Source organism: Rutidosis leptorrhynchoides, chromosome 6 (genome assembly GCF_046630445.1).
Source record: "Rutidosis leptorrhynchoides isolate AG116_Rl617_1_P2 chromosome 6, CSIRO_AGI_Rlap_v1, whole genome shotgun sequence".
Taxonomy (NCBI): Eukaryota; Viridiplantae; Streptophyta; class Magnoliopsida; order Asterales; family Asteraceae; genus Rutidosis; species Rutidosis leptorrhynchoides.
In genome coordinates this window covers 359,932,494-359,956,679 of record NC_092338.1, presented here as the reverse complement: position 1 = coordinate 359,956,679, position 24,186 = coordinate 359,932,494, and the positions used below count along the sequence as shown (strand labels likewise).

The 24,186-nt window shown below is 33.0% G+C and overlaps 1 protein-coding gene across 2 annotated transcripts; it reads right to left on the bottom strand.

Moving 5' to 3' along the window:
- Positions 1 to 5,254: 5,254 nt before the first annotated feature.
- Positions 5,255 to 7,385, bottom strand: LOC139856004 (putative homeobox-leucine zipper protein ATHB-51). 2 transcript variants are annotated; one of them, XM_071845245.1, is made up of 3 exons: positions 7,207 to 7,385; positions 5,929 to 6,263; positions 5,255 to 5,634 (listed from the first exon to the last, which is right to left on the bottom strand). In XM_071845245.1, the coding sequence occupies exons 1-3, from the start codon at positions 7,313 to 7,315 to the stop codon at positions 5,347 to 5,349; spliced, it is 732 nt and encodes a 243-aa protein (XP_071701346.1). In that variant the 5' UTR covers positions 7,316 to 7,385; the 3' UTR covers positions 5,255 to 5,346. The 2 variants fall into 2 exon arrangements, with proteins under 2 accessions (XP_071701346.1, XP_071701347.1); XM_071845246.1 differs by having other exon boundaries at positions 5,929 to 6,257.
- Between the last annotated feature and the right edge of the window lie 16,801 nt (positions 7,386 to 24,186).

Below are 24,186 nucleotides of genomic sequence, written 5' to 3'. Positions count from 1 at the left end.
AAAAAAATAAAAAAAAAATAGAGAAGCAATGATAAAAAGAAATACTCAGTGAGTTTCATCCTAATATAAAATTGATGTTATACATTTGCATTAAGATGAAATCAACTGAGTATTTCTTTTTATCATTTATCTCTATTTAATATTTAATATAGATGCAGTTTTGCATATTTTTTTTTTTAATAAAAAAGAAAGTAAACTTAAACTTTGATATACGTTTTGTTCTTTGACTTGATATAGGAACTTCAAACCCCATATGGTACATAGTTCTGAATAGATATCGATTTTGATCAAATGATCACACGGAGGAATTAGCTATCAAATATATTATTTTAACACGCTTTACAAATTATAAAGCATCAAATACATGAAATGTTGAGAGACGAACCAGGGATTACACGATGAATTATGACGGCAATAAATCTTTAATTATTAATTAGGGTTGTTCTACATCGATTAATAAATATAAATAAGTGTTAATTAATTGAAAAGGTTAATTTAGGTATAATACAAAAGCTTAAATTCAAATTAATAAAAATGAAAAAGATAATACACTTGTCAATTATTCATTTGGTAGGTTGATTTGTTGGTTAAAAATCATTTTTCTTTTTACATACAGAGAACAAAAGGTTACCAAAATTCTCTTTAAAAAGCAATTGACCAGCTATTTTCCCTATTTACGAAAGGTAAGAAGGGAAAATTTACTTTTCTTACTATTTCTCCTGCATTCTAGATTGAACAAAACAGAAACAAAACCAGTTACGTTTTGATCACCCCCTTTGTGTTGCTCGTCGTGCGGCCCTTTGTGTGGCACATCGTGTGGCCCTTTGATCGACTTTGCGCAACCCTTTTCACATAGTATGCAGCCCTTTGCGAGGTATCGTGCAACCTGATTGCATCCCTTTACGTGACCCTGAAAGCAGCCCTTTGCATGGTCGTTTGCATGGCTCTTTGCCTGCTATATGTGCAGCTCGAATGCAATAATTTGTGCGGACCTTTGTGCAGTCCGAATACGGCCTGATCATTTCCTAAAAACGTCTATGCGCAGCTCCAAGAGCAGTTCTTTACGCAACCTTTTACACATCCTGTTTGCGGCCTTTCGAAATCTCAATTGCAACCCCATTCGTGTTCGATTCACATTCCTTTTGGCTGATTTCGGGAAATCAGTTTAGTTATGGCAATGAGCTAATTTGATGACGTATATTCTTACATTTAAATAGTATTAGGAAACTCTAATAGTCAAACATGTCTATTGGGTCGTCAAGATTAAAGCATGTTTAAGACAATGACTTCAAAGGGAACATTAATATTTTATGAGAAATACTACATCTACTCACATTTCACTCAAATTTGTTGACTCAGTGACGTGGCAACGTGGCAGATTGACTTGGCCCTCCACATAGACCTCGACTCTCCACGGAAACATTAACTGCCTCCGTTTAGAGAAATACTACACCCACCCATGTTTCACTCAACTTTATTCACTTACTGACTTAGCATAATTACGTGGCTCTCCACATCGACCTCCACTCTCCACTTAATAAGACATTAACTGCCTCCAATCTTTTTTTTTTTTTTAATTATCTATATTTTAAAATAAGTAAATTATAGATTCCTATTTAAAAAAAATATATAAAATTTTACTGATTTTCTGTTCCATGATCCATTTTTTTGTTCTTTCATTCGCATCTCATTATCAAAATATAACAAAAGAAACCATAGTTCCAATCGCAGTTGGCGACCCCGTAAATCGGTTGTAAACGCATTTGGTAACCTTAAGTTCGCTTCTTTCTTTTTTATTGTTATCACTTGAGAATGTTATTTGTGTTTATATGGTCATTTCATCAATCACTCAATCGGGACATATGGAATAGGAATCTCACCATCAATGGTCTAACCAACGAGCTTCTAGCTCAGTGGTACCCGATGCCTTTGATCCCTGGGCCCACAGTGGGGGAAGCTTTGACCCAACATAAGGCGCAAGTTCGATTCTCAGTCTGGGCGCCCCGCATGGAATTATTTCTCCCTACGGGGGGAATATGTGAAGTGCTTCGGGAGACTAGCTAGTTGGGGTAAAGATCGCCTTGCCGCCACTGTGGGTACTGGGAGGACGTACTTTTCCGGCACAGGTCTCTTTCGGGGTGGGATTGGTGGGTGCTACGGCACACAGAGTTAGCGTGTCTCTGCCAATATACACGTTATTGACCCGACCCAACCATCAATGGTCTACGAACAGGACTTGTATTTGTTCCGTATGCCGCCAGCCAGGATATAGTGTTTGCATCCGGAACAAATACTTACGGAGAGATAAAGATGGAATTCAACAAATAATCATCATCATCATTAGTGTTCTAATTTTGAAGTTAACAAATAATTATCATCTTCAGTTTTTTAATTATGAGTTTCTAAAAGATAATTATCATCATCAGTTTATTTAATATTGAGTTTCTAACATCATTAGATCTAAAGGTTTCGGTCCACACTTGTCAATAAAGATCGGGGATTAAAGGGTCTTTTGAGTTTAACCCTCTGGTCCGGATTACCGTGAATAACCCTCATGGGAGTTGATTATCTCAGAAAGGGTGGTTACACGTAGACCCACCATCATCGGTCTAGCCGGTAAGTGATGGCTCAATACGGCGCTAGGCTTTATTGTTCAAGGAACGTTACCTGTAATTGCGCTGAGCTTGTAAGCTGTTTCGATACTTTGGTAATTCGGGTGATTCCGGTCCGACAGGTTTTAGAGAGGATATCTTGTGCAAGATAGATGTGTGTTTGTGTGTGTGTGTGTGTGTGAAGTCTGTAGATGATATCAATACCTAGCGTTTGGTGCCCTATTTATAGGTGTGTCCCTTTGTCCTTTAGTGCCACGTAAGGGGGCAAAGGGGACATCCTTTTTTATGGGTTGTACTATTCGGTCAGAAAAGCTGATAAAGCAGTGGTAGCCCCTGGCGCAGCCTGACAGTTGTCTGTACCAATCATCGTGCACCCTGTACCCCCATCTGTCGGCTAGACTATGTCGAGATCGTGTGCTATTATTTTCCTTGTCCTTAATTGGTCCGACCACGTGTGATGCGCATGTAAAGGATGATCGAGCATGCGTATCATTAATATGGTTTTCTTCTTTCTACCATGATTAGGTACGATAGCTTTATCTTTTTATTTTATGTTCATGATGCGTATTTCTCACAAAAATCACAATTTCGTATAAGATTTCTTTCCCTAAACAAATTACACCAAACTAACTACAAAATGAGGTAAGGAACCTAAAAAAACAGAGTATGGATACTCAAGAACGGTCACCAAGATAAAGAATCAGAACCTTGATTGATAAAAACATAACCACCACAACAAGTATCAAGGAAACACTTCAAATCAACCCACAATTGATAACACGATTATAGACATATAAAACGAAGATTTGAGATCTCACACGATATATGATAAAGGTAAAGCCATCACAAATACTAAAATGGAACCAGTCGTAATCATCAGGACCCGGATATATAAAGAAAACATGATTATTGAAACAAAGAAACTCTCAATTTTCTTTCATTACTCAATTGAGTTATACATTACAAGAGCTCTCTATGTATAGAGGAAGATTACAGCTAACCTGTAGGTAAGACAAAAAAAAAAAGGAATGATCATTTGAAATGGGGCAAGTACTAATAAATTAACCAATAAGAATAAATGACAAAATCTGTAAAAAAAAAAAAAAAGCATGTCCCTTTTAAAAAAGCCTGCCATGTTTGAAATGCCCTTTCCAAGATAAAAACAGCCAATGAAAGATAAAATTCCTCCTCCTTAGCCCTAATACTTCTAAAACAACCACACACATGTTAAGCACGTAACTTGGTCTGGTTATTGAAAGAAAACTTAAACTTAAATCATATCAACAAGCGAGCCCTTTCGATAGAAATCAGCGTTTCGTGCTGACTAATTTCATGCTGCTCAGTGAACATTTCTGCTAATTGACTTCAATTCTTCCAAGTTGGCTTGTCTTCAACAAAATTCATTCGAAACATAACTACTTCGGTTTCCAAATCAGCTCAAAACATATTTAGATGATAAGAGAAAGCTGATAGCATGGCCATAACTTGTCCTGACTCGGGTATAACACAATTTGTGCTCGTTATGGTTGTACTAGTCAACATATCCGCATCAGGACAATATCTAAATTTGATTATGATTTATTGCCTAAGTCATGAGTGCATGATGTGCTATAGAAAAAACTTACTACGACCCTCTTTGCTAAAGGAAAATATTTTGCAGCTCCTGGGGTTCGAACACCCGACCTCTCTTATCGGAAGTCATGTCATCACTAATACATCAACACCTTGTAGTTGGAGTCTAATTTATTTGTATCATTTTCTCTGAAACTATTATATAGTATGGGGACGGGCACCCTGCCTTGCCCTCGATATCTTCGGTAAGTGCCCGGGAAATGTCATTCTTGTGCATACAGATACTGCGATCTCACCTTTACGTCTACCATCGATGGGATATCCGACAAGTTTGTGTAAGTTGATTGACTCATACGTCATTATGAGCCTTTTTAACTTTTTACAAGTACTTTGCTTGTTTTTGAAGGCAAATGGTTGAATCCGGAGACTTTTCACTCTATCCAATCATCTTCACCTATGTACGTGCTACAAATGGGTCCTCCTCCCATCAATTTTGGGCCACGCGAATTCAAACTGTTATTTCTGGGCTGGCCCAATAACCGCCAATATCAGCCCAGACTGTTCTTAGTCTATATATTTCGCCGTCATTGGCTAATAATATTATCCTTTGAATTGTAGTTATATATCTGGCCGGACTCTAAACGAAAAGTAATCTACTCTAATAATCAAGCTAACTAAGACCATAGATAATGCAGGCGTTTGTGGCCTCAATCCGCCCACAAACGCCCCACCAACGCCCGGAATGGGGTGTTTGTGGGCGTTTGTGTTGGGGCGTTTGTCAAGGAAGCACGGGCATAAAAATGTGCGTTTGTGATTTTTTTTTTTTTAATTCTTTTCTACCTTTTTCACCACTTTTTAACCCAACCTCCAATCATATTTTGACACATCACCCACAAACGCCCTTACAAAAGCCCCCCATTACAACTCTCCCCAAAATGTCATGGCCCAGTCACAGTTTTTCCCCAAAAAGTGCAACTCTACCACTCCACGTCACATTCACCATTATCTATGGTCTAACAAGATAAGTATGATAAACTTCTGAATTTTGAAATTCTAATAGCCCGGATCAAAATAATGTTTTTAACTAATTAAAACAATAAATAAAAATATTATTGATACATCACATAGTCACATAAACAAATAGCTAACACATCTTCTAACCCTAAGGATAAGTCGAAAGAACCGCCCAGTTAGAGTAAGATGGAGTGGGGACTGATGTGGACGGATCATAGTTCATCACATAGTTACTGTCAATGGGTGCAGTCGTAGCAGTTGCCGCCTGATGTTGGCCCAGTGTCAGCTGATGAGGGTTGTTGTTGGAGGTTCGAATGGTGGCAACCGATGTGCTTTCTACAGTCTCTTCGCCGGACACGTACGTGTACCCCGTGCTAGATCCCGCCCCTTGTCTCTTGCTAACTTGTTCCTTGAGTATAGTTCTCAAAGCTAAAACCTTAATAAGGGATTAAAACCAAAGATTTAAGTAATGATCACATTATGAAAGAGTACAACTGATAAAACTAGCTATAAGTTGGTAAATAAGTGATAAAAAAAGGTAAATGGATAAAGTTTTTACTGTATATATTTTTAGACAAATGTACGCAGTATAGCCAGGTTATCCTGTGTGTGACCGTTTTCAATCATTTCTGGGTGAGTAATTCATTTTCTTAAAAGTAAATCTTGAGAAGTATCACTAATTTTAGGAAGATATATAATTTTACATGCAAGGGTATAGCATTGTATGTACCTCTTCATGAAGCTTTTGTTTCTCTCTGGAGACTGCATCAAACTCTTGTTTAAGTGTATCATACAAGCACTCCAGCTGCTTAGTTTTCCATCGAGCACGTCGATTTTGGAACCACACTGCAATTTGTCTGGGCTGCAGCCCAAGTTCGTGCGCTAACTTCATCTTCGTATCCGGGTCAAGTTTCTTCTCCTCCTGAAAAGTGTTTTCGAGTGCCTCTAACTGCTCACTTGTTAACCTTTTTTTCTTGTCTTGATTGTTGTTTTCGTACTCATTTTGGTTCATTTCCATCATTGCTAATGGTGTTTGCATCAGTTGAGGCTTCATCTCCCCTACTCCTATTTACATTTTTCATAAACTTAACACAAACTTCAAATAACATAAATTAACAAGGATAGATTTACCTATTTGCACTTGAATGCCACAATTCAATATAAATATTGCCAAAAAGACACATCGTCAACAGTGGCGGAACTTGAACTCAAAGACAGATGGGACGGATGCGAAAATTTAATAAATTTTTTATTTTCAGCGGGGGTAAACACTAATAAAAACCCTATTTTTTAGTAAAAAAAATTTTTAGTGTAAAATTTTATTATTCGTTAAATCTAGGTGGGGCGGATATATACCCCCTCTGGGTTACTCTAAGCTCCGCCCCTGATTGTCAATGGTGACTTTTAGCTAGCCTAGTACACATGATTGAATATGCCGATCATGAATATCTATGAAGTAACTCGTTATTAGAGTCTTTCTTATATAACGTGACAAATCGTAAACATGGGGAAAGCTATTGCGCGTCCACATGCACGATCCTACGTCCTTTCTAATAATAACCTTCGTGTGATACTTTACATTGATTTGGTACTATATGACTTTTCGTTCTTTAATAATCAGGTCGTTGTGTATACATGTATATCCGATTGGTTATCATGATATATGTTCTTGTATCGATCATCTAGATTGAAACTTTCATCCAAGTTAGTTGCACTTCTTTTTCTTGAATTGCTAGATGTATGCTTAAACTTTGTGAATAATAATGTATACATGTATGTGTAAGGTGTGTGTGTACGTACATCATGAGAAGAAATTGTGCAATTAATGTATGAAACTTTAGCATAATTTAATTTCTGTAATAAAATTTGAACTATAAAATGATCAAGTTAACATAAAGTCATAAACTTTGAAATCAAGTTTTGAAAATCTTGAACAAATATGCCAACAAATTAAATAAACCGTTCGAACTAAACAATGAATAAAAGAGTAAAAAGAGACTTGAATTACCAGGTGGGTATACATAGTGATCGTTGTTATAGTTGTAAAGAAAAGCGAACGAACTTTGCGCTGTTGGGCGAGGAATAAATGGTCTAGGATTACCACCATTCCAGTTCATGCTGTCGTCTTCTTTCTTCTTTTTATTCTTTGTCTCCTTAAAGATTAATTTGCCTAACAAGCACAGTATACAGTAGGTTGACAGTGTGTGTATTTGAAGGTGCTTTTTGGTGCAAGAATGATGATATATATATATATATATATATATATATATATATATATATATATATATATATATATATAAAATATATGAATTAAAGGTATGTTTGAATTGATGAAAGGTGGGACAAGCAAACAATAGTACTACTGTAGTGTTAGAAGAATATGTTAAGTTTAAAGGAAGGTCACAATCTGGTCCTGGAGTGAATATAAGTTTAGATCATACACAAACTGACAATATGGCTTACCTTTTCACGCCTCTTCCTGAGTCGCTACTAGCTGTTACATCTATAAGACTGCTCGTAATAGAGCGTTGTGTAGCTAGTGTAACACCGAAATGTTAGAGGATTATGTTAGGCACAAGTCCAATATGTATTATGGGTTTAGGGTCCATTAGGGTTTCATTAGGTTTAGGTATACTCTATAAATAGTTGCTTATGTAATCAATAATATTCACGAGAAATTCTGTTATTCAACATGGTATCAGATGCTAGGTTCATACCACCCCGTCAATCACGCTACTCTAAACATCCGTCTTTTCGTTAAAAGAATTGTGAAGCATCCGCCAATTCATTTTCTATCTTATTCTTTTCGATCTGTGAATAGATCTATAGATCTATGAATGACACCTTAATTTCTTTTCACCTAGTTAAATAATCATCACCACCTACTCAATATCTCAATCTCATCTCAATACCCACAAAACCAAAAAAAAAAAAAAAAAATTGTCCGATGCTCAATAAGCAGCCGCTGCGTTATCCCACTACAACTTCGATACTTTATTAATAAACCTTTGATTTCCATTTTTTTTATTCTTAGTTTTTAGTTTATTGTTTAATGTTTAGTTAGATAGGATAATAAATGTTAATCGTCGTGGGGCTGAACCGCCTAGCGTGACTAGGTTCCAAACCCCGAAAAAAGCGGAATATATATAAAAATTCATGTTTGCAGCATTGAAGGATACTTTTATCATCGACAAAAGTAGCATATCAAAGCGGTACTTGATCCTTAGGCACAGCAAGCTATGACGCAAAAGAAAAAAAACTACGGAAAAGGAGAAGCCTTCAAGAAATCTGCAACTCTATCAATGAGTATTAGTTTATTCGATGCAACAAATGAAAAAAAGTGTTTATTTTTATTTCTTTAATTTAATATCTAGTTTTTTGTTCCAGTCCGGACTTTCGCGATTTCGCCGTTCAAACTGCGGGGAAGTGATAGAGGATTATGTTAGACACAAGTCCGATATGTATTATGGGCTTATGATCCATTAGGGTTTCATTAGGTTTAGGTCATGTATTCTATAAATAATTGCTTATGTAATCAATAATATTCATGGGGAATTCTATTATTCAACACGAAAAAGCCCAACACGCCCATAGTAAGGGCGTTCAGGTTTCAAGAAATGTGGGGCGTTAGAGCCATCCTGTTAATTTTAAGAGTCATGTTTAATAAGCAAAAAGAGACCTTTTCTAATACAAAAGTCAATAATATATATAAGAAAATTCAAAAATAAATTAAATTTAATATTTTTAAAAACGTATAAATAAATGGACCATAAGATATATTGTTGGGCTCATTTAGATTTTGGCACTCTGCGACACCTTGCACGCCTCAAAATTCGGTTATGTGGAGCATGGTTGAAGAAAAACGACTAATAGGCGGGTGACATGTGTGTTTGAGTTATGAATTAAAAAACTTATCAAGTATACATTAAATAAATGTGAAAAACGATTATATTTTGATAAAAATGATTATCTTTCAATAGCAAAAAAAAACAAATGTTTTTTTTTTTTTTAATGTTATTGTCACACAAATTTTTACTCAAAAAACTTCATAGACTAGGTTTATAACGCGCGTGTTCAGTCAATTTGTTTCGACATAGTACCACAAGCATGTCGGTACCGCAACATGCTGGGTCACCATTTTCGTGACGTGCTAGGCGGGAGTGCCATCTGGTTCACAAGATAATTAAAATACTAGTAATATTTTCAAACTTTTTAACATTATTTTCAACTAATTTTCAATCTTACATTAAAACAATACATTTTCATCATCCTTTTGTCACAACTTTTTTTTTTTTTTTTTTTCCTTCAAATTTATTATGTCACCGTTATCCTCCAAATAAATCACCTTGTCACGTAATCGTCAACACTACAAGTAGCCTCGCATACAATAAAATTGGATGAGATGAACATGAGAGCGAAATTGTTATTATTATGATCGGAACAAAATTGAAAGTCACATCATTGTTTGGATTTATTGTGTAAATTGTGGGTGAGCTTAAAATTTAAAAAAAAAAATTCCACTAAAAATATACACAGACAACAATAAACACATAACAATATATGCAAATCATTCATACATATCCTCAAACTTTTCCCCTTCAAAAACTATTTCCAAATTGAAATAATTTTACACTCGAATCATATGAGAATCTTATAATGTTCGCGACAACAACTAAATCCGGTTTGTCCTCCTCTTCTCCGATTCGCGACCAAAGTCAACAATAATTTTTAAATATTATCGATGTATTTTGTTTAATTATTTTTATGAATTTATGAAAAATTATATTTATTATATGTATAATATGTATTTCATTTATTATCGTAAAATAGCAAAATATATATATATATATATATATATATATATATATATATATATATATATATATATATATATATATATATATATATATATATATATATATATATATATATATATATATATATATTTATTTTAAGTTGAACCTACTACGACACAAAACCAAAACTCGCAACTTTTCCTCTAAACTATTGCCAAAACCTCTCCACGATAGTACAAGACTCCTTCCACGTCACAACCTTAACAAGTGACACTTATCCCAAACAAAAAAACGGCCACAATTTTTACTATATATGTCATAGTTACTACTACATATAGTTTAAAATGTTTATAGTTTTTTTGTTTGTGTAATATGATGAAATTTATTTGTTTTATTATAAAAACATGTATGTACCAGACGTTATGCAGTTTTATAATCGTATAGGATAAAATGACGTCTTGTGTATAAAGACTCTCGTAACCTAGGGTTCATATATTTGAGGGTGGGGATGTTATATATATAGAGGTGGCTTCTTAAGATGGTAACATGCAATGAGTACTAACTAAACTGACACAACTTACGGCTACTAATAAATGCATACTTAATTTAAAATATTTTTTCTTATTTTTAAATAACATATCATAACACTGGACGGATCTGAAGATAAACAAATACAAAACAATACAGCAGAAATCCAAACCACAGTAAACCACGACATAACATAGTATCCTTAACAAATGGTCCCACCAACAGAGTGGATTTGCTAGTGTACTAACCATGCCAAAACACGCAAACAAAGGAAAATCTCTAACATATGCACTAGAAAACAAAATACAAGAAGCGTCAACGATCGTGAGAATGCCGACTTCCACCGCAATAAGCAAAAATAAAAAATAAAAAAAATACAGACGACCGACAACCCACCACGGATTGCCGGGGTAACAACCAGAGAAAATTTCGGCCACCAACAACCATACCTCAACGACCATACCCAAAGCAAAATGTCACCCAAAAAACTCGATCAGTGAAAAAAGCCAAGATGTGGACCACACCAGCAACCAATGCCTAAAAGACGTTAGTCAAAAATAACTGCGTACCACCAACCCACCTCATACGACAAGCCCGGATCTAGAAACCAAATATCACCAGCAACAACCATCACACTCTGAAAACCAAAGTGACGACAGGGCACTCGTCGCCTGGCCAAGAAGATGGAAGATGCCGAAAATTGAACTCCGGCAAACAAATCAAAAGGAGCTGGAGAAAAAGGGATCTGGAAAAAATTAAAACCGGAGCACAGAGAAACTCAGATGAGAATCTGGCACAATAAAAGGAGCTGGAGAAAAAGCAGAAGAGGTGATCACCGGAAAGAAACCAAACCATAGAACACCGTTGATAATGCTAAAAACGAACAAATATTTCATAGCATTATCCTTCAAGAAAGACAAGCTTTTAGTTACAATTGTTCTATTTCCAAGTAATATTCGTTTAAATATTAAAAGATGAAGATAAAAGACAGATTCGACGATTTGTAGAAGCAAATGACCAAAACGCTAAAAAGTACAAAGTACAATCCAAGTGGTTCAATTTATTGATGATCAACGTCTAAAAATGACAAGAGTACAAGCCGCAAAACGCAAAGTACAAGATATTAAATTATACGAAAAGGCGTTCGAAATTCCGGAACCGAGACATGAACTAACTATCAACGTGCGACTCAACGGATCTAAAATTACAAATCAACTATGCACATATATATAATATAATATAATATATAATTAATTATATTTATATATTAAATAAATAAACGTCGGCAAGCTAGGATCCAAATTATGGGTGCACTGGAAATGGAAGCTCCGCAGTCGCGGAGCTGTGAGGAGGAAACTAGCCGCAGTCGCGGAGCACAACAAAAATCAAATTCCCCTATAATAGGACATACAATTCGACGATCATAATACACCTTTTCTCTTCTCTTCTCTGTAAACTTAATATATATATTATAATTTTAATTTTAATTTTAATTTAAGTTTAATAATAATTGGGCTATTGTAGTAAATGTTTTAAGGTTTTGTAAGTCGAAATTATCTCCGTGTAACACTACGCGATTAACACTCATTGTAAGTTATGTTCAACCTTTTTAAATTAATGTCTCGTAGCTAAGTTATTATTATGCTTATTTGAGCCGAAGTAATCGTGATGTTGGGCTAAATAATAAGATGGGGTTATTGGGCTTTGGACCATAATTGGGGTTTGGACAAAAGACCGACACTTGTGGAAATTGGACTATGGGCTATTAATGGGCTTTATATTAATTAAATGATATCTCGTTGATTTAATATAGAGATTTATAATTTGACATATTTATATATAACCACATACGCTTGACTGGGTATGGTGGGCGGGATATTTATGAATACGTATAATTGTTCATTTGACTGGACACGGGGATGGACTAATAGTCACTGGACTCATTAAAACATGGGTGGATTACATTCAAGGGTAATTGGTATAATTGTTAACAAAGTATTAAAACCTTAGATTACACGCAGTCGATAACCTGGTGTATTCATTAAACAAAGTATTAAGACCTTGTTACAGTTTAAGTCACCAACAAAGTATTAAACGGTAAAACCCCCTTTATAATAATAATAATACTACTTATATATATATATATATATATATATATATATATATATATATATATATATATATATATATATATATATATTATATATATATATTTATATACAAATATAGTTTAAAATAAATATAGCGTTAAACTCAGCTAGATCCCTGTGGAACGAACCGGACTTACTAAAAACTACACTACTCTACGATTAGGTACACTGCCTATAAGTTTTGTAGCAAGGTTTAGGTATATCCATTCAATAAATAAATAAATAACTTGTATAAATTGTATCGTATTTAATAGTATTTCGTAGTAAAAATTAATAGTATTTCATACTACCCCTCGCACACATCAAGTATTTTTGGCGCCGTTGCCTGGGACGCCATAAAACGCTATATATATAAAAAAAATTAAACTATTTTTGTAAAAATATATTTATATAAGTTTTAAATATTAAAAAAAATCAAAAAATATAAAAAATATATATATCTATATTTTTAAATTAAAAAAGTATTTATTTTTTTTAGTTACAAAAACTAATAAGTAATTTTTGTTAAAATATAAGTTTTACTTAAATTATATTTTCTAAAAATTAAAATCAGAAAAATAAAATAAAAATCAAAATATTAAAATAATAATAATAATAATAATATCTGAACCTGCCGAACCAGTTGAACCTGCAATTTATTCTGAGACTGCATACCTCCGCAGTCACGGGGCCACTTGAGCAGAAAGCACTGCAGTCGCGGAGCTGTCTGACAGGTCAAACCTCAGACTGCATTAATTACGGTTTGAGGTTTTATTAATTATTATTATTATTATTATTATTAATTAACCTAATTAGGGTTTTAATTAAATAATAATTAGTTTTAGTTTTAATTAATTTTATATTTTAAGTTTTAAGTAGTTTTATTAATATATAAATTAATACTTTTATAAAATAATAATATAAAAATAATATTTTTATAAAAAAATAAGTAATTTTATCATTTTTTGTTTCTTTTTATAAATTGTATATTTTAAACATATAATTCGTAATTTGCTTTTTTATCGTTCGTAATTAGTTTTAAACTCAGTATTTTGCCATAGTTATTTTATATTTTTAGATTTTTAGGCTTTGCCGTAAAATCCCTTAAGTGCCTTTTCTTTAGAATAAGATTTAGGTGCTTTAGAATTTTGCGACGCAATTTTTAGATTTTAGTGCCTTTTTTGTTATTGCCGTTTTGGATATAGAACTCCTTTTAAGCTTTAATACCTTTAGACGCAAGTTTTAATTGTTAGTTTTTAGGCTTTTAAGTTTCGACGCTTTCCTTTAAACGTATATTTTTCGATTTTTTTTTTGTTTTTCGACGTTTGTTTTTCGACTCCTTATTTTTCGACGCGCTTTTTCTTTCTCATTTCTACGCTCTAGTTTTTAGGACATAGACTTGTTATTTTCTTTAAATTTTGACAAAAAATTATTTTAAGCGTTTAAATTGATAGACATCCAAAATTTTCTGGTTCGTAGTAATAGTTGGATTTGTTAGTGGCGAGTTGTGGGCTTCCGATTTAAAGGGTGCTGGCTACCTGCTGCATCTATTGGCTATTCGAAACGTGGGCAAAATCAGAAAAGTCTATTAATTTGACAACTTTAATAATTTTTATCTTTATAACTAATAGGATATTCAGTGAATGCACTGAGCAAAACGTTCACCACCTTTCATACATTCACCACCTGTAACTCGATCAAGACATCTAGCCAATATTGTCGCCGTTGATTTTTCTTTAGAATCATCATCTAGTCAACCAAGTACTCCAATTCAAATTTCTGATAATCCATTTTTTGAATCCGACCTCACAATTGAGAACCCGGAGGATATTCAAGGACAATTCAGAGATCCTTAACCACTAATCATTCCTCCTGAACCACAAATTACTCATTCAGAGATTGTCGAGGAAGAAACCATTAAATCAGAATCCTCTAGTGATTCAGATTCAACAAATTCAATCATGGATAATCAGGAACCTCTAAGTATGGAAGATCGAATGAGAGCTACACACACTGGCCAAGGTCATGCCATTACTCAACCAGATATTAATGCTCCAGATTACGAAATTAAAGGACAAATCCTACACATGGTAACTAATCAATGCCAATTTAGTGGTACGCCAAAAGAAGATCCAAACCAACATCTTCGAACCGTTAATAGGATCTGTACTCTATTCAAAATCAGAGAAGTTGAGGATGAACAGATCTATCTCATGTTATTTCCCTGGACTTTAAAGGGAGAAGCCAAAGATTGGTTAGAATTGTTACCTGAAGTAGCGATTGATACATGGGATGTTTTAGTTGAGAAATTTCTTAAAAGATTCTTTTCGGCATCTAAAGCCGTGAGACTTCAAGGAGAAATTGTTACGTTCACACAAAAGCCAAATGAAACATTATATGAGGCGTGAACAATATTCGAAAAGTTGTTGAGAGGATGTCCTCAACACGGTTTAGACACTTATCAAATAGTACAAATATTCTACTAAGGATGCAACGTTGCTACACGAAAAGACATCGACACAGCAGCTGGTGGTTCCATTATGAAGAAAACTGCAACTGAAGCTCACAAAATTATTGATAACACAGCCTCCAAATCACATGAGTGGCACCAGGAAAAATATATTCTTCGATCATCTGAAGCGGCTAGAGCCGATTCTAGCCATGACTTTGATTCCATTTCTGTAAAGTTAGATGCTTTTGAGAGACGAATGGAGAAGATGACTAAAGATATTCACGCAATACGAATTAGTTGTGAGCAGTGTGGAGACCACATTTGACAAAAGATTGTCTCAGTATTGAACAAACAATGGAACAAAGAGAGAATGTTTCATATATAAACCAAAGGCCTGGAAATAATTATCAAGGTAATTATCAACCGCCAAGACCAAACTACAATCAAAATCAGAATTATAACCGAAATGTTCCATACAACAACCAAAAAGGTCCTAGCAATCAACAAGTATCTAACAATACTTACAATCAGTAAAGACCTATTTTTTCAAATAAACCACCACAAACCGATGATAAAAATCCAAATTTAGAAGATATGATATCGAAGCTAGTTGAATCTCAAACTCAATTTTTCACATCTCAGAAACAAACGAATGAACAAAATGCTCAAGCATTTAGAAATCAACAAGCTTCTATTCAAAATCTGGAACAAGAAGTGAGCAACCTAGCAAGGTTAATTGGTGAAAGAAAATCGGGGAGTCTACCTAGCGATACAAATACTAACCCCCGAAATGAAACAGCTAAAGCCATTACCACAAGAAGTAGTATTACACTTAAACCACCTGAAATGCCTGTAATTTCTGATGACTCTATTCCTACTACACAGGCACCACAACATGAGTAAGAGAAGGAATCAAAATCGATATTTGAAAAGGTTAATAAAGATAACACAGTTAAGGCAAAGACTTATGTTAAACCATACCAACCACCACTTCCTTACCCGAGCAAAATGAGAAAAGAAAGACTTGAAGCCGAGCAATCCAAATTCTTAGATATGTTTAAACAAATTAATGTCAACCTTCCTTTCATTGATGTGATTTCAGGAATGCCAAGATATGCTAAATTCCTGAAAGATCTAATCACAAATAGAAAGAAATTGGAAGAACTCTCGGCTATTACAATGAATGCTAATTGTTCTGTAGTGCTGTTGAATAAGATACCAGAAAAATTATCAGATCCAGGAAGTTTCACAATTCCATGTTTTCTGGGTAGTCTTAGTTCAATAGAAGCATTGGCAGACTTAGGTGCTAGTATAAATTTAATGCCGTATTCACTATACGCTAAACTAGACCTTGGAGAATTGAAACCAACACGAATAAGCATACAACTAGCCGATCGATCAGTAAAATATCCTAGAGGGATAATGGAGAACATGCTAGTTAAAGTTGGTACTTTAGTGTTTCCAGTAGACTTTGTTATTCTGGACATGGAAGAAGATTCTCGAGTTCCTCTTATATTAGGAAGACCATTCTTAAACACGGCTAGAGCAATAATAGACGTGTTCGGTAAGAAACTGACCCTAAGTATAAAGGACGAGAGTGTTACCTTTTCCGTTGATAGAGCCATGCAACAACCACAATCTGCAGATGATACATGTTATTATATTCAAACTATAGATTCACAAGAAGAATTGTTACAAGAATTTCCAGAATTACAAAGAACAGGAGAATGTTCCTTAGGAGAAGGAACTGAACCAATTGATGAAGCTGAAATATTAGCCACACTCATGGCTAATAAATACGAACCAACAACAGAAGAACTTCAAATGCTAAAAGAGGAAGACAGATATCGATACAAATCATCGATAGAAGAACCACCGATATTAGAGTTAAAGCCACTTCCAAACCATTTGGAATACGCTTATTTACATGGTGAATTTGAATTACCTGTAATAATATCGTCTTCTCTTACGAAAAATGAAAAATCTCAACTCATTTATGTGCTAAAAGCTCATAAACCAGCTATTGCATGGAAGATTCATGACATTAAAGGCATAAGTCCTTCGTATTACACACATAAAATCCTTATGGAAGAAGGTCATAAAACATATGTGCAACGCCAAAGAAGACTAAATCCTAATATGCAAGATGTTGTTAAGAAAGAAATTATTAAACCGCTCGATGCAGGTTTAATTTATCCAATCTCTGATAGTCCATGGGTAAGCTTAGTTCAATGTGTACCTAAGAAGGGTGGCATGACTGTCATCACAAATGAAAAAGATGAGCTTATTCCTACTAGGACTGTAACAGGATGGCGTGTTTGTATTGATTCTAAAAAATTAAATGACGCCACCAGAAAAGATCACTTTCATTTACCTTTCATTGATCAAATGTTGGAAAGATTAGCCGGAAATAGTTACTATTGTTTTCTAGACGGTTTCTCCGGATATTTTCAAATTCCAATAGCACCCGAGGACCAAGAGAAAACCACATTCACGTACCCTTATGGTACTTTTGCTTACAAACGTATGCCCTTTGGACTTTGCAACGCCCCTGCAACCTTTCAAAGGTGCATGATGGCGATTTTTCACGACATGATAGAAGAATGCATGGAAGTTTTCATGGACGACGTTTTAGTCTTCAGTTATACTTTTGAAACATGTCTAGTTAATCTTGAACGAATGCTTATTAGATGCGAACAATCAAATCTAGTAATTAATTGGGAGAAATGCCATTTCATGGTTAAAGAAGGTATCGTTCTTGGTCATAAAATTTCAAAGGAATGACTTGAAGTAGATAGAGCTAAAGTAGATGTAATTGCTAAACTTCCACATCCCACCAATGTTAGAGGAGTTAGGAGTTTTCTAGGGCATGCCGGTTTTTACCAACGTTTCATAAAAGATTTTTCTAAAATTGCCACTCCTATGAATAAACTCCTAGAAAAAGATGGTCCATTCATCTTTTCGGATGAATGCATTAAATCTTTTAATATTCTTAAAGAAAAACTCACTAATGCGTCGATCATGATAACTCCAAATTGGAATCTACCATTTGAACTCATGTGCGATGCAAGTGATTTTGTAATGGGAGCCGTTTTAGGACAAAGGATTGAAAAACGATTTCAACCTATTTATTACGCTAGTAAGACGTTACAAGGAGCACAAACGAATTACACAACTACTGAAAAAGAACTCCTTGCTATTGTCTTTACTTTTGACAAATTTCGTTCATATCTCGTTCTAGCTAAAACAAGATGCCAAACCACGATTAATCCGTTGGATCTTACTCTTACAAGAGTTCGATATTGAAATTCGAGACAAAAAGGGAGCAGAAGATCTCGCCGTTGATAATCTTTCTCGTCTTGAAAATCCTGAATTAGAAGTTCTAAATGAATCGGCCATACAAGATAACTTTCCTGATAAATATCTCTTGAAAATCGATTATAATGAAATTCCATGGTTTGCAGACTTTGCAAACTAATTAGTATCTGAATTCCTTGAAAAAGGATTGTCGTACCAAAAACGAAAGAAATTCTTTAGTGATATAAAACACTATTTCTGGGAAGATCAACATTTGTTTAAAAGTTGTCCCGATGGAATAATACGCCGATGCGTATTCGGGGATGAAGCTAGTCAAATCTTAAACCATTGTCACACAGGACTAACATGAGGGCATTATGGGCCTCAACTCAGAGCAAGGAAAGTCTACGACGCTGGATTCTATTGGCCTACAATTTTCAAGGACACACACCTTCTTTGTAAATCCTGTGATGCATGTCAAAGGGCCGGAAAAATAAGTCAACGTGATGAAATGCCACAAAATGTTATTCAAGTATGTGAAGTATTTGACGTTTGGGGTATTGACTTTATGGGTCCATTTCCAAAATCTCATAATAATCTCTACATTCTCGTTGCCATTGATGATGTATCTAAATGGGCGGAAGCGTAAGCTCTCCCAACTAACGATGCACGAGTTGTAGTTAACTTCTTAAAACGTCTTTTTGCTAGTTTCGGAACACCGAAAGCTTTAATAAGTGATCGGGGTACTCTTTTCTGTAATAATCAACTTGAGAAAATTCTCAAATAATGGAGTAACTCATAAAATCTCAACCATTTATCATCCACAAACAAGTGGACAAGTTGAAAATACCAACCGAGCTTTGAAACATATTCTAGAGAAAACTGTAGGATCAAATCCGAAGGAACAGTCTATGAAATTGGAGGATGCACTCTGGGCTTTTAGAACAGCCTACAAAACTCCTATTGGCACCACACCTTTTAAACTCGTTTATGGAAAAGCATGTCATCTTCCAGTAGAAATAGAGCACAAAGCATTTTGGGCTTTGAAGACATGTAATCCTGATTTGCATGAAGCCGGTCGTCTACAGTTAAGTCAACTACACGAATTAGAAGAAATAAGACATGATGCATATGAAAATTCGTTAATCTATAAGGAAAGAACGAAGAAATGACATGATAAAAGAATCAGAAGTTCAAAAGAATTTAAGAAAGGAGACCGAGTTCTTCTTTTCAATTCACGATTCAAGCTATTTCCTAGAAAATTAAAATCAAGATGGTCTGGACCATTTATAGTCAAAAGAGTTTTCCCATACGGAACAATAGAGTTAATAAATTCAAATGGAATTGAATTTAAAGTTAATGGTCACAGAGTTAAACATTACATACATGGTCCGATGGAAGTTGACAATGAAGTTAATCATAATTTCACCACCAAAGAAAACCCTCAGAGTGAAAACATAAATATGTTTTCAACAACATGTGAAAAACCAAAAGTGGAAGATGGAGAGATTTCAAATTGGAGTGATGAAGAAGAATTTCTATATAAACCTTCCATTCCAAGAAACGAAGAAAAATATGAATAAGAAGTTCAAGTAGAAGTGAAAGAACCAAGAAAAGATCCCCCGGAAAAGGTTAACAAACCAACTCTACTTACTAAAGTAGGAGACCCAGGTGAATTTATCATTTCTTGATTGCTTAATGATGGTGCTATGTATAATGGGCTTGCAGATTTAGGAGCAAGTACCCATGTTATGCCTCTTTCCTTATACAAAAGATTAGGTGTGGGTAAATTAAGACCAACCAGCATAGGTGTTCAATCATTTGACCTAGCCATTAAACACCCGGTTGGAATAGCCAACAATTTACTTGTTAAAGTGGGAAGTTTGACCTTTATTGCAGATTTCATAGTTATTAATATGAAGGAAGACCTTGATATGTGAAGACCCGTCCTAATCCATCCGGACAAAGTCCATATCGATTATAAACGATTCACAACAGTTGATTACATCGCGAGGTACTTGACCTCTATATGGTACATTTTACAAACATTGCATTCATTTTTAAAAAGACAATCTTTCATTACATCGAAAGTTGACGGCATGCATACCATTTCATAGTATATCTAAACTATAAATGACTTGATAATAATCTTGATGAACTCGACGACTCGAATGCAACGTCTTTTGAAATATGTCATGAATGACTCCAAGTAATGTCTCTAAAATGAGCAAATGCACAGCGAAAGATTTCTTTCATACCTGAGAATAAACATGCTTTCAAGTGTCAACCAAAAGGTTGGTGAGTTCATTAGTTTAACATAAATAATCATTTCATAATTTTGATAGACCACAAGATTTCATATTTCCATTTCTCATAAACATACGTTCCATGCATAGAGACAAAAATATCATTCATATGGATTGAACACCTGGTAACCGACATTCACAATATGTATATAAGAATATCCCCATCATTCCGGGATCCTCCTTCGGACATGATATAAATTTCGAAGTACTAAAGCATCCGGTACTTTGGATGGGGCTTGTTGGGCCCGATAGATCTATCTTTAGGATTCGCGTCAATTAGGGTGTCTGTTCTCTAATTCTTAGATTACCAGACTTAATAAAAAGGGCATATTCGATTAGATAATCCAACCATAGAATGTAGTTTCGATTACTTGTGTCTATTTCGTAAAACAGTTATAAAAGCAGTGCATGTATTCTCAGTCCTAAAAATATATATTGCAAAAGCATTTAAAAAGGGATTAATGAAACTCACGCATATAAATATTGTAAAACAGTTATTAAAACATTGCATGTATTCTCAGCCCAAAATTGTAATGAGTAAAAGGGAGCAAATGAAACTCACTTAATGTATTTTGTAGTAAAAATACATACGACGATACTGAACAATGCAGGGTTGGCTTCAGATTCACGAACCTATATCATTCATATATATATTAAAATATATACTCGTAACCGTACAAATATTTTTATTATATTTTAATTTGTGTATATATTCAAAATGATTAATATTTATATAGTTATATTAATATGTCCATATTTATATACATAATTGTTTAGTGTTTCATTTAAAAAAAAATCGATAGTTGTCATTTGTAAGTATTTATATAAATAATCTTAATAGGTTTGATATATATAGTTGTGTGAAATTTAATTATAATTATAGCACATGTAATAAGTATATGTAATGTTCAAAATATTTATTTACTAAAATGATATTTTTTTTTTTTTGATAATAATGATTTACTAATAATAATAATAATAAAGATAACTTTATTAATAGTGATAATACTAATAATAAGAATGATAATGATAATCTTTAATAATAATAATGATAAGTTATTCTATTTTTACAACAATATTGATAATAATATCTAATACTAATAACGAGTAGTAATAATACTAAGGACGATAATAATAATGTTATTACTAATAATGATACTAACAATAATAATACAATGATAATATTACTAATAATAATAATAATAATAATAGTATTGTTAATACTATTAGTAATAATAATGATATCATAGTTTATATTAATAATCATTTTGCTAATAATAACCACTAACATAACAATAATAATAATAAAAATAATAATAATAATAATAATAATAATAATAATAATAATAATAATAATAATAATAATAATAATAATAATAATAATAATAATAATAATAATAATAATAATAATAATAATAATAATAATAATAATAATAATAATAATAATAAAAATAATAATAAAAATAAGATTGAAAAAAAAACTACCTCAAATGTAATGAATTCCAAAAAGAAAACAGCCCACACCCGGGCTCGAACCCGAGACCTCTAGCTAACAGACCCAACACCATGACCATTCGAACCAAGCTGTTTTTCTGATTTAATGTACCTTTCCTAGATATAAATTCCGTATTATTAATAGTTTGTTTTTCTCTTCTTCTTCCTTGAGTAATTCAACAGTGCACTCCACAACTATCCCAACTAATTAACTTTCGATTTTTCTTTTCCTTCTAAATTAAATTAAAGATTGCTTGTACGATTATTAGGAACAAACAACAACAACAACAAAAAAAATAAAAAATTTAAAATATCCCTGATGCTGTCGCAGCGAAATAATAAAAAAAAATTGAAATCAAGTTTGAGGAAGTTTTGAACAATGTTTATAACATGAAAAGGGTTTCAAATCACCATTAGAAACTTTACAAATCCTCAATTGATCCTGAAACATCGGATTGGATTCGAATTTCGCAAAGAACAATTGGTTGACTTTTTTTTTTTAAAATCTTTGACTCACAAATTCAGATCCAATACAAGGAATTAGATGTTCAAACTTTGAAGATTATTTTATCAAAAGATTACTAACAATACTGCATTTCAAATTTTTGAAATTCGTGGATGAATTGACCTGTTTGAAAATCAAATCAAGAATTGGCAACCAGCCTTCGTTCTTTTTTTTTTTTTTACTGAACTTAATTAATTTAAAGCTGAAAAAAAATAACTGCAAGTTGTATTTGATAATTTATATCGACTGGTATCCTTCAAGGACTGAATTTGATTGTTTTATATAGCAACTTGTGTTGACAGGTTGTATCATTCAGGTACCAAAAGAATTAAAAAAATTAGAAGGAGAAAGGTATTGTTAACAAACTTCGTACCAATTATCTGACACACTTTTGTTTTGCTTCAGTGAGTGGGTTGACAAATTGGATCAGGAAAAGAAATTTGGAAAAAAAAGTAGACAAAGACCCTTAACAGATTTTGCATAAATCATTGAAATTTTAATTAATATTAATAGTAGTTATTAATAAGTATATTAATAATTAATAATAATATTGATAATACTGATATTAATATCACTATTAATACTCATTTTAATAAGGAAAGTAAAAGTAACAATATTAATATAAATATATTTTAACTTGTAATTACATATTTTAATACTATATATTATTAGTTATCTAATATTAAATGTTTATATATGTTATATATATTTTAACATTTGTACTTTTTAACAATTTACATATATTAATTATGGATAGAACTTATATATATCCAACTATTATATATAATTATGTTTTAAATAATAAATTTTATTACTTGAGTAATTGAAACAATTAAACTCAAAATATAACATTATTCATTTAATATTTTGTTAACGTTGACCAATTGTGTTTGAAATCCTTTATATTCAATATACCCTATATATTCAAGAAAAGAAGTTTCAGTTATTTTTAAAATAAATAAATCATATAATAGTTCATTAATATATTTAATTTATTTTGTATATTTATTTACATATAAAATCATTTATATATAACACTGTTTACAATTTAAAGGTTCGTGAATCGTCGGGAATAGTCAAAGGTTATATGATTTTTATATTCGATTAAATAGACTTTGCTTATCGTGTCGGAAACATATAAAGATTAAGTTTAAATTTAGTCAGAAATTCCCGGGTCATCACAGTACCTACCCGTTAAAGAAATTTCGTCCCGAAATTTGAATGAGGTGGTCATGGTTAACAATAAAAATGTTTTCATGACGAATATGAGTTGGTAAATAAAGTTTTATCATCATTGAGTAATATGGATAAAATGATTCGATTAATCGAATCGTATGAATGAAGCTATCACAAAAGATCGAGATGAAGAAATGGAGATTTTCCATAACTTTTGACGTAGTCGCGATTGAATTCCGGAATTCAAGGGATTTACATAAATCTTCGAAATCTGAGAGATTTGATTCTTCGGCGAATAAGGAGAT